This window comes from Eimeria maxima, genomic scaffold (genome assembly GCF_000499605.1).
Source record: "Eimeria maxima Weybridge genomic scaffold, Emw_scaff563, whole genome shotgun sequence".
Taxonomy (NCBI): domain Eukaryota; phylum Apicomplexa; class Conoidasida; order Eucoccidiorida; family Eimeriidae; genus Eimeria; species Eimeria maxima.
Genome location: NW_013566603.1, coordinates 366 through 12,500, shown reverse-complemented (window position 1 = coordinate 12,500; position 12,135 = coordinate 366). Strand labels below are relative to the sequence as shown.

General features: G+C 45.6%; 2 protein-coding genes across 2 annotated transcripts in view; both read left to right on the top strand.

Annotated features, from left to right (window-relative positions):
• The window catches only part of EMWEY_00037550 (hypothetical protein, conserved), a gene marked incomplete at both ends in the record, with an annotated part of 6,078 nt that extends 1,318 nt beyond the window's left edge, over nucleotides 1-4,760 (top strand). The window contains 3 exons of the mRNA XM_013482261.1: nucleotides 1-3,043; nucleotides 3,183-3,821; nucleotides 4,227-4,760. The exon at nucleotides 1-3,043 is cut by the window's left edge and continues 479 nt beyond it. Coding sequence (XP_013337715.1) covers nucleotides 1-3,043; nucleotides 3,183-3,821; nucleotides 4,227-4,760 — 4,216 coding nt within the window. The remainder of the gene's footprint in view (nucleotides 3,044-3,182; nucleotides 3,822-4,226) is intronic.
• Nucleotides 4,761-9,835: 5,075 nt separating this feature from the next.
• EMWEY_00037540 (hypothetical protein, conserved) lies at nucleotides 9,836-11,829 on the top strand (the record flags this gene model as incomplete). Its single annotated transcript, XM_013482260.1, has 4 exons — nucleotides 9,836-10,151; nucleotides 10,252-11,259; nucleotides 11,487-11,546; nucleotides 11,801-11,829. The coding sequence occupies 4 exons, from the start codon at nucleotides 9,836-9,838 to the stop codon at nucleotides 11,827-11,829; spliced, it is 1,413 nt and encodes a 470-aa protein (XP_013337714.1).
• Between the last annotated feature and the right edge of the window lie 306 nt (nucleotides 11,830-12,135).

The following is a 12,135-nucleotide window of genomic DNA, read 5'->3' as shown; positions in this document are numbered from 1 at the left end:
TGCGTTGCATCAGTTAGCAGTGTCTCCTACTGCAGCAGCAGCAGCAGCAGCAGGAGGAGATGCAGCAGCAACAGCAGCAGCAACAGATGCAGCAGCACTAGATGCTGCTGCTGCATCTCTTGCAGCAACAACGTCTCTTGGTAATTGTGGTGCCTTACTTGGTGACCCAACAGCAGCAGCAGCAGCTGCTGCTGCAGCAGCAGCAGGTGCAGCAGCACCAGCAGCAGCAGCAACATCGCTGCCTTCCTTGGGGCCCCATACCCTTCAAGGGTTCGATACAAGTCTGTGTCTACCACAGATGCCCAGCAGCAGCAGCAGCAGCAGCAGCACGAGCAGTACAGTTGCATCTCTATTTGGTTCAGGAGATAATAACAGCAACAACAACACTGCAGCAGCAGCAGCAGCAGCAGCAGCTGCTGCAGCAGCAGCAGCAGGTTTAGGTGGATATAATCCTTTTGGTGGGGTTGTTATACCACCAGCAGATCTATCAATATGTCCTCCTGCTGCAGCAACAACAGCTGCAGGTACTGTGCCTCCTGCTACTACACCTGCAGCAGCAGCAGCAGCAGCAGCAGCAGCAGCAGCAGCAGGAGCAGGAGCAGGAGGAGCACCAGTTGATACATTATGTGGCATCCCATTAAAGACAATTATTCCCTTATCTAGTAGTAGTAGTAGTAATGGTGGTGGAGGGCTTTCGCCTCTAGGACAACAAACAGGAGGAACAACCCCACCTCGTAACCCCTTATCTGAATCGTCATTATCCGGTGTAGTAGATAATATAAATAATTCATGTATATCTTCTTCTTCTGCATCAGTAGGATCAGGAACAGGAACAAATGATAAGAAAATAACGGGTGTATGGTACGATTCTCAACAAAATTGCTGGAGGGCCTCATGGGTATGCGCCGAAACTGGAAGAAGAAAATTTCGATATTTTTCGGTTGTTAAATTTGGACACGATAATGCATTTAAATTGGCTAAAATAACTAAAGAAAAAGCTAAGGAAAGAAAAAAAATTAAATTACAGCAGCAACAAATACACCAAATACAGCAGCAGCAGCAGCAACAGCATGGGGGAATCATGAGCATCACAACGATTGGTGATAGTCCACCTCCTGCTCCTACTCCTGCTGCTCCTATTGGTGGGTTAGGGATTGGGTTAGGTAGTGTTGGTGGGTATCAGCAACAAACAACAGCAGCAACAGCAACAGCAGCAACAGCAGCAACAGCAGCAGCAGGAGGAGGAGAGAGAGGTGTTAAGATGGAGGATACACAAGAACAACAGATATTAGCACTGCAGCAGCAACAGCAACAGCAATTGATGCAGCAGGATCAGATGCAACATGCAGCAGCAGCAGCAGCAGCAACAGCAACAACAGGAGCAGGAGGAGGAACAGGAACAACATCATTCCCTGATGTTAAATCCTCACCATCTTCTGCTACTGCAGCAGCAGCAACAACAACAACAACAACACCATCAGCAGCAGCAACAGCAACAACAGCAACAGCAACAGATTGTATAAGCCGTCTTCCTTCGTCTTCTTCTTCTTACCCGGAGCAAGGAACAACCCCACCAACAGCACCACCATCGTCAACCCGTACATCAACACAATCAGGAGCACAAGGAGGATCAGGAGGAACAGGAGGAACAGGAGCAGGAGAAGAAGGAATGAAGATAATAAAGGTACCAGGTGTATATTATGATAGTGTACGTCGTATATGGCGAGCCTTCTGGCATGAAGGAGGAAAAAGAATTATTCGTTATTTTACTGTTAATAAACATGGATATAAGAAAGCATTACTATTAGCATTAGAGACAAGAAAGAATGCTACATTATATATACAACAACAAAAAAAAAATAAATTCATACATAATATACAACAACAACAGCAGCAACAAGGGCAGCAGCAGCAGCAGCAGCAAGGGCAGCAGCAACAGCAAGGGCAGGGACAGATGAAGGGAGAAAGGGCAGAGGGAGAACATGAACATCTTATACACGATAATAGTCATAGTAATAATAGTATTATAGGAGGGAGGAGAAGGAGATCACCATCTGCTGCTGCTGCTGCTGCTGCTGCAGCAGCAGCAGCAGCAGCAGCAGCAAATGGTGGTGGAGTACTGAGGGCACATACAGAGGCACATTATAATGCTGCTAATGCAAGACTAGAGAAAGCATTAGAACAAATACAACTTATTGAGGAAAGAGAGGCAGCAGAAGCTGCTGCTGCTGCTGCTGCTGCAGCTGCTGCTGCTGCTGCTGATGGTACTGCAAGTACTACCAATAGCAGCAATAATAATAACAGCAGCAGCAGCAGCAGCAACAGCAGCAGCAGTTATTGTGGCGACAGTATTCGTTCTCGTTCTATAGCAGCAGGAGCAGCAGGAGCAGCAGCAGGAGGAGGAGCAGCAGCATCATCGTGCGCCCCTCCCTCAACAGCTACTCCCTCATCATCATCATCAGGTAGCAGCAGCAGCAGCAGCAGCAGCAGCAGCAGCAGCAGCAGTAATTATAATATAGGAGGAGGAGGAGGAGGAGGGTGCGGAGGTCGTGTAGATTATTTAGAGCGTGTAGCTCAATTGCCAATAGAGCCACAGATACATTGGTATGAATCTATCAAGGCATGGGTAGTTACTGCAGCAGATACAGATACACCAATAGGAGCAGCAGCAGCAGCAGCAGCAGGTGCAGCAGGAGATGATGATCAACATCCTGCTGCAGCAGCAGCAACAACAGGAAAAGGGAGCAAAAGGGTACTAGAGGAAGGAGGAGTACGTATACTAAAAATGTTTCCTATAAGAAAGTTTGGATTTCGTGTTGCAAGAGAGAAAGCACTTGAATGGAGGGACAAAAAGAAAGGAATTAATCCTCCTCCTCCTGCTGCTGCTGCTGCTGCTGTTGCTACTGCTGCTCCTGTTGCTGCTCCTCCTGTTGCTGCTCCTACTAATACTGCTGCTAATGCCGGTGCTGGTGGTGTAACTGGATTAGGCATAGCAGCAGATTTGTCCTATAGGAAACATAAAATACAATATCCTTATAGACAAGTATGTCTATTTGTTGCTGCTGCTGCTGCTGTTGCTGCTGTTGCTGCTGTTGTTGTTGTTGTTGCTGCTGCTGCTGCTGTATGTATGTATGTATGTATATATGTATGTATATATTGTATGTGTTGTTGTTGTATGTTAGGGTTTATTAGATCAAGGTAGCCTACTACATACAGGAGCAGCAGGAATGTGTGGTGGTGGTCCTGCTGCTGCTGCTGCAGCAGCTGCAGCTGCAGCTGCTGCTGTATCTCCTAGTTATTCTATGAGTACATGTGCATCAACACCAAGTCCATCTGCATCTCCTGCTGCTGTTGCATCTGCAGCAGCAGCTGCAGCAGCTGCAGCAGCAGCAGCAGCAGCAAATGGTGGAGGAGATATATGGAATCCTTCAACTGCAGCAACAACTGCAGCAGGACAACCAACAACAGCAGCAGGAAGCAACAGCAGGAAACGTATGGCAATAGGAGCAGCAGCATCAACACAAGCAGCAACAGCAACAGCAACAGCAGCAGGAGCAGGAGCAGGAGCAGGAGGAACAACATCTCCATCTGCATGCATATTAGATCCATCATATCTGAATGATTTATCTAACTGTAGCAGCATAACAACAGGAGATAATAATAACCTAGATATCTTATCTAGCAGCAGCAGCAGCAGCAGCAGCAGCAGCAGCAATGACAACAGCATGGATAACAACAACAACAGCAGCAGCAACAGCAACAGCAGCAACAACAACAACAACAGTATAAGCAGCAGCAGCGTAGAGGTGATGCGTAGTGCTGTATGTCATATATTAATAGATTTACAATGTTGTATAAGTAGTTTATTAACAAGTGATTTATTAATAAATAATAATAATAATAATAATAATAATAATAAAATAAATAATATAAATAATAATATAAATAATAATATAAATAATAATATATTATATAATGGTATAGATAAATGGAGTCGTGCGGTGTATGTACACCTAGAATTATTTTCATCATTTGCTATATTTGCATTTAAATTAAAAATAAAAATAATAAATAAAATAATAATGGATATATTTCTTCCTTATTTACGTTTATTTAGTTATTGTATAAAAAATAATAAATTACCTAGTCAATTATCTAAACAATATCAATTATTATTACTAGAGGCATTATCTATATTAATTGATCCTAATTATACATATCTACAGCAGCAGCAGCAGCAGCAGCAGCAGATAGAGCAGCAGCAGATAGAGCAGCAGCAGATAGAGCAGCAACAGATAGAGCAGCAGCAGCAGCAAATGGAATTAGATGGGCAACAGCAACAGCAGCAACAGCAGCAACAACAACAATTACAATTAATGGATATTATTCAACAACAAGGGGAAGAAAATAATATACAAGGAAAACAAAAAGAAGAAGAAGGAGGAGGAGAAGAAGGAGAAGAAGGGGAAGGAGAAGGAGAAGAAGAAGGAGAAGAAGAAGGAGAAGAAGAACATATACAACAACAGCAACAAGAGCAGGAGGAGGAAGAGGAAGAAGAGGAACAACAACAGCAGCAGGAGCAGCAGCAGGAGCAGGAGCAAGAAATGGTGTTACGTCAACAGAAGAGAAGAGCATTATTAAGAAATAATAATAATAATACTGCTGCTGCTGCTGCTGCAGTATCTGGTGCTGCAGCAGCAGAAGCAGCAGCAACTTCTCCTAGTGTAGCTACACCTCCTCTTATTTCCCCACAAGCTTAATATTAACTCTTTTTCTTCTTTTGTTGTTCTTGTTGTTGTTGTTGTTGTTGTTGTTGTTGTTGTTGTTGTTGTTGTTGTTGTTGTTGCTGCTGCTGCTGCTGCAGCAGTAACAGTAACAACAACTTGCTGCAGTTGATGTGCTGCTGCATGTGCAGCAGCATGTGCATAATATCTGCATGCGCTGCTGCTGCTGATGATGATATATATATTCATAATAGTGCAGCAGCAGCAGCAGCAGCAGCAGCAGCAACAGCAGCAACTGCAATAGCAGTCTTTTTATACTTTTCTTCTATTTATTTTTTCTTTTCTCTATATACATTGTTGGCCTGTTACTGCAGCAGCAACTGCAGCAGCAACTGCAGCAGCAAATGCTGCTGTTGCTGCTGTTTCTCTGTAGGTTAAGTAATAAGAAGTTTCTGTCTTGTTAAATGGCATACAGCAGGAATAGCAGCAGCAGCAGCAGCAGCAGCAGCAGCAGCAGCAGGAGCACTAGTAGTAGTAATGGATCTACGGAGAGGAAGAGTAATCCTGCTGCAGTTGCTGCACTCCAGTAAGACAGTTTGCTGCTGCTGCTGCTGCTGCTGTTGCTGCTGCAGTTGCTGTTGCTGCTTTACTTAGCTGCTGCTCTATACACCTGACTTATTTGGGGTGTATAGGCACATTTAGGTGTATAGGCGGCACCTTCAGCTGTATAGGCAGGTTCAGGTGTATAGGCAGCTGCTCCCTTTAGTAGTTGGGGTGTATACGCAGCTTCAGGTGTATAGGCAGGTAGATAAGACAGAGAGGAAGGAGATGAAGGGAGAGAGTATTTATTATTATAAATATAAATAAATAAATAAATAAATATATATAAATAAATAGAATATAAATAAATATATATAAATAAATATATATAAATAAATAAAATATAAATAAATATAAATAAAAAATATTTAATAATAAGGTACAAAATAAAAAAGAATAAAAATAAATAAATAAATAAAATAAATAAATAAATAAAATAAATAAATAAATAAAATAAATAAATAAATAAATAAATAAAATAAATAAATAAATAGAGTAAATAAAGTAAATATAAGTAAATACTATGTGGGGCCCCCCTGTATATATATACGGTGTATATAATAAGAAGAAAGAAGAAAATAAATAAATAAATAATTAAGTAAAATAAATAAATAAATAAATAAAATAAATAAATAAATAAATAAAAATAAATTAAATAATAATTATTGTAATACATTCAATTTAAAGGAGGGGGGCCCCCAGGTGCTGGTGCTGCTGCTGCTGCCGCTGCATGGGGGCCCCCCTAGCAGCAGCAACAGCAGCAGCTGCTGCTATTGCTGCTGCTGCTGCTGCTGAAAATTTTAAGAAGAATTAAATATTAATAAAAAAATATCTTTTTCTTTAAGTGTCTTACCCTGTTGCTGCAGCAAGGGTTTAGGGTTTAGGGTTTAGGGTTTAGGGTTTAGGGTTTGTATTGGAGGTGAATATACAGGCGATTGTCTCTTTTGCTGCAGACTCCCCCAAGGTATACATGCTGCTGCTACTGCTGCTGCTGTTGCTGCTGTTGCTGCTGTTTTTGTTGCTCCCTCTGCTGGTTCTGCTGCTCCAATTACGCTCCTGCTCCTGTTGCTGTTCCTGCTGCTCCATTTGCTGCTGCTGCTGCTGTTGCTGCTGCTGTTGCTGCTGTGCTGTTTCTGCTGCAGCATCGATGCCGCCTGGTTCGTGTAAGCGGGAGTTGGAGGAGGATTCTTCTTCTTTTGCTGCACGTCCTGCTGCAGCAGGAGTAGGAGGAGTAGTAGCAGAAGGAGGAGCAGCAGGAGAAGCAGCATTTCCTGCTGGTTTGCTGCGTCGTTTGCTGCTGCTGCAGTGCCCATTACCTTTAGGTGTACGTACACCCCAATATGAGGAAATAATATTATGGCTAGAGGAATCATTTATTCGTTTTTTATATAAAAAAGAAAGAAATAAATTAAATATTAATTATAATTATAATTGGTGGATCTCCTTTATTCAGGTATCTTGTACTGCTGCTCCTCCTGCTGCTGCTGCTGCTGCTGATGCTGCTGATGCTGCTGATGCTGCTGATGCTGCTGATGCTGCTGATGCTGCTGTTGATGGTGATGCTGCTGATGGTTGTGCTGCTGATGCTGTTGCTGCTGGTGATTGTGTATATGATTCTTTTGTTGCTGCTGCTGCTGCTGCTGCTGCTGCTGCTGCTGTCTTTGTTGCTGTTGCTATTGCTGCTGCTGCTGTTGCTGCTGCTGCTGCTGTCGCTGTTGTTGCTGCTGCGACTGTTTCGCCATTTTTGTGTCTTTGCTGTGTCTTTGCTGCTCCTCTTTGCTGTCTTTTACATATTTATATTTTATTTATTTATTTATTTATTTATTTATTTATTTATTTATTTATTTATTTATTTATAGTATATAGAGGAATTAGGTATAAAGACAGAGAAGAATATACAAGACACGCAGCAGCAAAGAATTAATTTGCTGCAGCAACTTGTTGCTGTTGCTGTTAAACTTCATTATGAAGATTGTATTGCAGGTCTGCTGCTGCTGCTGCTGCTGCTGCTGTTGCTGTTGCTGCTGTTGCTGCTGCTGCTGTTGCTGCTGCTGGTATTTTGTCTGCAGCTGCTCAGTTGTTGCTGTTTTCTAGTTTTTTCCTGCAGCAGCTGCTGCTGTTATTGTTGCTGCTGCTGCTTTTATTGCTGTTGCTGCTGCTAGTGTCTTGCTGCTGCTGCTGTTGCTGTTGCTGCTGCTGCTGCACATCTTTCTGTGTCTTCTGCTGCTGTCTCTGTGTGGGGCCCACAGAAGGCAAATTGAAGGGGGCAGCAGCAAATACATACAAGAGGCAGCAGCAGCAGCAGAAGCAGCAGCAAAAGCAGCAGCAGCAGCAGCAAACAGCAGAGGATAAGGAAGAATTAAAGGAAATAATGCAGCCCCTTGCTGCTGCACTAAAATGCATGCAGCTGCCGCCGCTACCATCAGATGCTTCTCCTGAGGAGACACTTGCTGCTCTAAAGGTGCTGCTGCTGCTGCTGCTGCTGCTGCTGCTGCTGCTGCAGTTTTTGCTGCTGTTGCTTTGTTGTTACTGATGCTGCCTTGCAGGCAGAATGAGTACACGTTACCCTGCAATCTGCTTATCTTGCTGCTGTTGCTGCTGCTGTTGTTGCTGCTGCTGCTGCAGGCAATTGCTGCAGCGGTTGCTGCTGCAGCAGAAGGTGGTGGAGGAAGCAAAGAGGACGAGGAGAAACGCCGTTTGCTGCAGCAGCTGCCCTTGGTGCTGGGCCCCCGCAACGATTCTGCTGCTGCTGCTGCTAAAGGCAGCAGCAGTAGCAGCAGCAGCAGCAGTGTATTACCTGCTGAGTATGAGCATCAATTTGTATCTGTATTTAGGTTGCTGCTGCTGCAGCAGCAGCAGCAAATACAGCAAATAGTATTTGCTGCTATAGAGAGAATACAACTTCTTACTGCTAACCCTAAGACAGATCTTAGTCAGGCTAAGGTTGGATACTAAACTTCCTGGTGCTGCTGCTGCTGCTGCTGCTGTTGCTGCAGCAGCAGCAGCACTAGCAGTAACAGTAGCTGCTGGTGATGCAGCTTTTGCAGTTGTTGCAGCTGCAGCAGCTGCTGCTGCTGCTGCTGCAGCAGATTTTGTAGTGCTGCAGCTACTCTTATTGCTGCAGCTACTGTATTGGTGCACCTACTGCAGCAGCAGCAGCAACAGCAGCAGCAGCAAAAGCTGCTGCTGCTGCTGCTGCTGTTGCTGCAGCGGAGGACTTCTCGTTTGCCTTGATAAAAGTTTAGTGATGAACAGAAGCATGGGACTTACTGCTGCTGCTGCTGCTGCATTTGCTGCTGCTGCTGCATTTGCTGCTGCTGCTGCTGTTGCTGCTGCTGCTGCTGGCCGACTGCAGCAGCAAAGGCTTGCGTTTCTGGCTGCTTGTTAGTCGAGCAGCTAGCCAATGTAGCTAGCTAGCTAGCTAGCTACCCTGTACTACTACTACTAGTACTACTAACTAGCCACCTACCTAGCTAGCTACCATCCTACCTAGATAGTTAGCTACTTACGTAGCTAGCTACCTAGCTAGCTAGCTAGCTAGCTAGTCAATCCCTCAGCTAGCTAGCTGGCTGAGGGGTGGGTGTTGCTGTTGATATTGTAAAAGGAGACAAAAGGAGACAAAGGGAGACAAAAGGAGACAAAAGGAGACAAAAGGAGACAGTTGCGTTGGCTGTTTGTCTCCTATTGGGCTGTATACTGAGGTGTTTCCTTTTTTATCCAATAAAAAGAATAAAAGGAGATACTTTATTACTCGGGGTTTAGGGTTTAGGGTTTAGGGTTTAGGGTTTAGGGTTTAGGGTTTGGTGTCCCCTTCTAAGGCAGCTTAGTCTTCCTTCCTTCCTGTTTCCATCCTGATGACCTCAGCAGCAGCAGCAGCAGCAGCTGCTGCTGCTGCAACAACAACAGCAGCAGCAGTAACAGCAACAGGCGTAATAGTGTCGGCAGCAGCAACACTAGCAGCACCAGCAGAAGCAGCAGCAGCAGCAGCAGCAGCAGCAGCAGAATTTCTTGCTGTGTATACACTATAGATAAAAAGGAGACACTTAAATTATATAATTTATATAATAAAGACAGAAGGAAGACAAAAGGGTACAAACCCTCTAAACCCCCCAAAGGGGGGCCCCCGTTGGGGGGCCCCCCTCTAGGTGTTAGGGTTTAGGGTTTAGGGTTTAGGGTTTAGGGTTTAGGGTTTGAACAGATATTTTATTTGTTTTAATTATTTTTTTATTTTATTTGTTTTGTTTGCGGTGTATAAGTGTCTCCTTTTATCTGTTGTAGGGAATAGGAGGAGACTGTGTGTCTTGGTAGCAGCAAACAGCAGCAGCAGCAGCAGCAGCAAACAGCAGCAAACAGCATCAGGCAGGAAGACACAACAGCTAACAATAGCTAACAACAGCAGACAGCAGCAGCAAGCAGCCAGCAGCAGCAGCAAACAGCAGCTAGCCGCAGCAGGCAGCAACAGACTGCAGACAGCCAGCAGCAGACAGCAGCAGCAACACAAGACATACATAATGTCTCCTCCTCCTGCTGCTCCTCTAGTAGACTCTGCTGTTGCTGTTGCTACAGCAGCAGCAGCAACAACAGCAACAGCAGCAACAACAACAGCAGCAACAACACCACCATCAGCAGCAGGAGATGAAGGGACACCATCAACACCAGCAACACCTCCCCTACCAGCAGCAGCAGCAACAGCAACAGCAGCAACAGCAGCAGCAGCAGCAGCAGCAGCAGATTGGAGACAGTTGCTTCCTCTTAGGGAGACAGTAAAAAAGGGTCTCCTTTCTCATGCTGCTGATCATTCAGTATATCTTCCTTATGGTACCTCAGGTAAGGAGACACCCTCCCTGCTGCTGCAGCAGCTGCTGCTGCTGCTGCTGCTGTATAGATATATATAGTAGGGTGTATATGTGTCTCCTTTGCTGCTTAGGGTTTCGTGCTGCAGCAGAGTTGCTGCCAGCAGCAGCATACAGGTGTGGTCTATTTGGTGGTTTATTTTCTTTGCTGCTGTGTCTGCTGCACCGCAACAAGAAACCATCAGCAGCAGCAGCAGCAGCAGAACCATCACAATCAGCAGCAGCAGCAGCAGCAGCAGCAGCAGGAGGAGGAGGAGAAGGGTGCGGTGTCTCCTCTGGGTATATATTAGGGTGTATAATAACAGCTAGCCATAACGCAGCAGGAGACAACGGCCTTAAGCTAACAGACACCACGGGGTGTCTCCTGTCTCCTTATTTAGAGACACTATTAGAGCAATTTGTTAATGCTCGTCTCCTACACCAGCAGCAGCAGCAGCAGCAGCAGCAGCAGCAGCAGCAGCAAGTGCAGCAGCAGCAGCAGCAGCAGCAGCAGATGAGTAATGATGAGGTAGCAGAAAAGGAGACAGATGCTTTCTTTCAACTTGCGGAGACACTCTACGACTGTCTCCAAAAGGAGACACATAATCAGCAGCAGCAGCAGCAGCAGCAGGAACAGCAGCAGCAGCAGCAGGAGCAGCAGCTAGAGTTGGATGATGTATGGGGCTGTGTCTTGCATGGCCGAGACCCTCGTGCTTCTTCTGCTGCACTAGAGGCAGCATTTGCTGCTGCATTAGATCTATTATCTGCTGCTGCTATCCCTTTAGGTGTATGTACAACTGGGCAGCTGCAGCTGCTAGTGTGTCTCCTTAATGCAGCAATTGCAGCAAAAGAGCCGCTGCTGCAGCAGCAGCAGCATCAGCAGCTACTAGATGCAATGCAGCCTCTATTTGGATCTAAAATGATGCACCTACAGCAGCAGCAGCAGCACCAGCAACAGCAGCAGCAGCAGCAGCAGCAGCACGAGTACAGGCAGCAGCTAGGGAAGGAATTAGGGCAGCAGCTGCCTCGTTATTACTTTTGTTACTTCGAGGGACACCTCAAAACCCTCACAGATATGTTAAGGGCTAGTAACCTATTAGAAGGTAAGCAGCAGCAGCAGCAGCAGCAGCAGCAGCAGCAGCAGCAGCAGCAGCAAGTGCAGCAGCAAGTGCAGCAGCAGCAGTAGTAGTAGTAGAAGATGCAGCAGTAGCATGTTTAGAAAACAGCACTCTAAAGGAACACAAACTCACCAAGGGGTTTAGGGTTTAGGGTTTAGGGTTTAGGGTTTAGGGTTTAGGGTTTAGGGTTTAGGGTTTAGGGTTTGTTGCAGGGCATGGCTCTGCGCCTATATTTCTTGACTGTGCGAATGGAGCAGCAGCAGCAGTTGTTGGTCCGCTGCAGCAGCTGCTGCTGCTGTTTGGAGACAAGAAGCTGCATGCACGTAATATAGGCTCAGAGACAGAGGACAACTGCAGCAGCAGCAGCAGCAGCAGCAGCAGCAACAGCAGCTTGATCAATGATAAGTGTGGCTCTGAATATGTACAGAAGGGATGCACACTACCACAAAGATTTGGTAAACATTTGTTGCTGCTGCTGCTGCTGCTGCTGCTGCTGCTGCTGTTGCTGCTGCTGCTGTTTGTACAGTTGCTGGTGTTGGTGTAGGACAGTTGTAGCTATACTAGAAGCAGCAACAGCAACAGCAACAGCAACAGCAGCAGCAGCAGCAGCAGCAGCAAGAGTGTCTCCTTTTGTGTACAGGGTATAGAGGAGACCCATCAGAGGGAGAAGCTTGCTGCTCCTTTGATGGAGACGCAGACAGAATTGTTTATTTTATGTGGAGAAATGTGCAGCAGCAGCAGCAGCAGCAGCAGCAGCAGCAGGAGCAGCAGCAGCAGCAAGAGCAGCAGCAAGAGCAGCAGCAAGAGCAGCAGCAAGAGCAGCAGCAGCAGGAGAAAATAGTAAATATATTTGATGGAGAC